Below are 3,696 nucleotides of genomic sequence, written 5' to 3'. Positions count from 1 at the left end.
GTTGATTTTATCGACCCTAAAAGGGTCGATGAAATAAAGAACAAATTTGACCTCGAAGGATTTGATCTCAGAACGTAAAGAGCCGAAAGAATTGCCGCTAAGCATTTTGTTCGACGCGCTAACGATTCTACCAGCTCGAATTTCTTTTGAAACTTTTCCTTAAAGAAAAAGAAAAACGAATGCCAACGAAGTCTAGAACTATGCCTAAACATATTGTCATTTTGTCAAAGTTGACGTCCCCCCCCCCAAAAAAAAATCTATGACGAAATTTCCATCTCATTCCGACTCTTATATAATTTCATAATGTCACACAAAATGCTCGAAAACTAGTAAAGAAAGCAGGAATTTTTAACATTCGGATCCGTTCAAAAGAAAACCATTTTTAATATAAACGCAAAACCAGATATTTCCTTTTGAAGAATGTATAATTGATTAAACCGATACCAAAACTTGATTGGAACTTATTATCGATTCCGGAAGTGGATTTCTACAATCACTTAGGTTTTACATTTTCTAATTCATATTCTACCGATGTCGATTTGCGTTACATGCTTCCAGGATCAATAAAATGAATACCAGTCAAACAATAGGATCAATATAAACGATTGTTTTCTACCTGAGAGGCGTAGTAAGTGTGGGAGAAGGGAGCAGTCACCCCAGCCAGTTTTAAGTGCGAAGGGGTACGAAATTTCCTCTGGCCTTATCGCTCCACACTTTAATTAACATAAAGTAGTGGTCGGTCACCTCAGCCAGGATCTCCACCTTGTTCGTATGAACAACTCTTGTGAATTAAGAGACGTTTTACGCAATATCTCACACAGTTAACATACAATTGCAGAGCAAGTGCTAAATCGAAAACTAAACAAACTTCTCGGCAATAAACAACGATGTCTACTAACTTTATTTAGTAATCTTGGCACGTGGACGTCCGGCCATGAAACAAACTATAATTTAGGACCGTAAAAACGCATTAAAAAGACCAATTTGAACGTAGGACTGTAAAAGCAAGAGTAACCACATAAATAAAGTGGGGACGCTAAAAGTGTCTTTTGCTCCCTGGTGCTGAGTTCTCTTGTAAAATGCGTGTCCCTTGTGTCAAATCAATATCAAAAGGAAGAGTTCAATGTGCTCAGAGGTTTGACTCGCTGTCTATGTTTCGCCGATAAAAGAAGGCGGGTGGGGTCAAATAATTAATATGATTAAACAAGCAACAACTATAATAAATGCAGACACAATTGGTGAGAATTCTGCAAGTCACTAAGAAGTTGGTAATACAAATTATTCAACTGGCGATGCAATAATAATAATAATAATACAGATACTCAACAAAAAAAGTCGGTGTCGGACAGATGAATCGGTTTTATCAGGAGTTGTCGAGTTTAAATGCAAACTAATTAACTTAAAGAAATAAAAAGCGAAATATAGACAGAATATCAAATTGATTAGACTTTTAAAGAAGGAGTAGGGGCCTGTTTCAAAGGGTTTGCTATTTGGTCGTTAAATTATTTATAAAATAAGAAACCAACAGCGAAGAAGGCTCTACGTTGCTAGAAATAACAGCCAAATCTATAACTGATACGGGATAGCATATTTACTAACGCAATTAAAAGATATACTGAGCTTGATATATATATAGATATATATATATATATATATATATATATATAATCGCTAGTCCTATAAAACGATTATGAATTTAAAATTCTATTCACTCTCGGACTTATCTTTGAGTACTTATTCAAGTGGTCGAAAGTAGCTTCTTTTGAACTTGTTACCCCCGAAATGAATACATACATATATATATATATATATATATATATATATATACACACACACACACATATATACGTATATTGGGTGTTGTCACACTTAAAACGTCTTTAATTATGGCTTAGTGTGAGTTGAACAAAATATAAAACTAAAATAAGTTATGGTACCCTTACCAACGGACACCCTTACCTTGGTTTTCCAAATAAGCTCGGCTGAATTTTTTTATCCTCCTATCTTCGATTTCCAAGTGATATTCCGACCTGGCCGTTGTGTAATAATGTGGTATCTCCGCAGCACTCGAATATTCCGTAAATGTGTCACTATCAAAGCTATCTCGGTAGCTATCGTACCACTGATCATAAATTTCGAACAGTAAATCATCGAAGATTGAACCACGGGGTCGAGATTGTCTGCAATATGTGGCCCCTCCATAACTATGATCCGGTAAATATCCAGAGTTTGTTGGACTAGACTCGCCCGTCTTGTCATGCTGCTTCTCGTTAGAGTTGATAGCAGAACAGTGGACTGAGTCTGCCTCTGAGACCGGCGCCGTGGTTAAAGTTGATGTTGTAGCTGTCCCCGAAGTTAAAGCAGAAACAGAAATAGCTGGGTGCATGTAGGTCCCTTGTAAACGGTCATCGACGGACGAAGTCCTGCCTCTGTGCGGACGGACCTTGCCGTTGCTGTCACTGAAGAGAGAGGTAGATTTTCCCAACCTGGGACTTGTAGAGGAGGACATGAGTGGTGGACTTTTGCCAAACGTAGCAACGCTTGACCGACGCGTGGGTGGAGTGGTACCCGTGAGGAAAACATCGTCGTCGGAGCTGTGTACCTTTTCCTGCCGACCTAATCTTTGTTCGCTGGTGACTGTTTCCTGTATGTTATCCAACTGAGTCTCCAGCACTTTTTCCATCATCATACCATGTTGGCCTCACTTGGGGGAAAAAAAAACCAACCAAGAACTTACCCTCAAATTGTGAACCAGAGTTTAACACAGCCGTGCGACTGCCGTGACAGCAGCAGGCGTTATAAGAGTGTAGTATACGTAGGTCAGTGTGTGTATGTATGTGAGAGAGAGAGAGAGGGAATATAGTTATCGGTGTGTGTACTAGTATATATATATATTTGTTTTTTTTTACTAAGTACACACCAGCTGCTCGACTTGGCTACTCCTGATTACAATTATTATTATTATTATTATTATTATTATGGCTCAGAGTCGAAACTGGGACGATTTTCAACCTCACAAAATCCACTATCCATGCAATTCGCAGTTTGCTCAATTAAATGTCGAGTAATGTTTAGCTTCGTCTCTTTACGTTCTAGGTTCAAATCCCATCGAAATCAGTAATTTTTTTATTTTTTTAATCGTTCTGGGATCGATAAAATTCAAGTACTAGAGTTGATCAGATCGACTATATGAGTGACTCATGCCAATCATAAACATAATAAACTAAATACTTTCACGGCCGCAGTTATTTCTTTTTACGTTCTGAATTAAAATCATAAATTTTTCCTTTAAACCCCCCTCCCCCTCTCCCTCTCCCTCTCTGTCACCGGAGTCGATAAAATGTCAAGTCCTCTCTCTCTCACTGAACCCACCAAGTTATGTCATGCGAACAGTCAGGCCTTAAGCACTTAAAAGATTTTGATGTCCCCATTTGGGGGCCTTCGAAATTTCCCAGCATACAAGTCGACATGGTGTATATATATAATATCAATCGCCATGTTGGACCACTGAACTCAACGCTTTTTTTTTTCATTCTCTCTTTATTTATTTCCTTATATTGTTTTCTGTTGAAGAGCGTAGGCTCGAAACATAAAAGACTTTCTCACATTACTGAGCGTCAAACTAATACACCTGCTTGTTGTTCATACACCTGCCTTCGTCATTGTTTTTCTATAAATTTGAACAATGTATATATA

At 38.0% G+C, this 3,696-nt stretch overlaps 1 protein-coding gene across 2 annotated transcripts in view; it reads right to left on the bottom strand.

Annotated features, from left to right (window-relative positions):
- Window positions 1–2,839, bottom strand: part of LOC106873883 (uncharacterized) — a 47,061-nt gene extending 44,222 nt beyond the window's left edge. The window contains exon 1 of one of the 2 annotated variants that reach the window (XM_014921411.2): window positions 1,960–2,839. In XM_014921411.2, the coding sequence (XP_014776897.1) occupies window positions 1,960–2,689 (730 nt within the window). In that variant the 5' untranslated portion in view covers window positions 2,690–2,839. The remainder of the gene's footprint in view (window positions 1–1,959) is intronic. The other variant, XM_014921418.2, reaches the window with a different exon arrangement.
- Between the last annotated feature and the right edge of the window lie 857 nt (window positions 2,840–3,696).

This window comes from Octopus bimaculoides, chromosome 24, assembly GCF_001194135.2.
Source record: "Octopus bimaculoides isolate UCB-OBI-ISO-001 chromosome 24, ASM119413v2, whole genome shotgun sequence".
NCBI classification, from domain to species: Eukaryota; Metazoa; Mollusca; class Cephalopoda; order Octopoda; family Octopodidae; genus Octopus; species Octopus bimaculoides.
The sequence above is the reverse complement of the archived record's forward strand: the minus strand, read 5'-3'. Positions and strand labels throughout refer to the sequence as shown.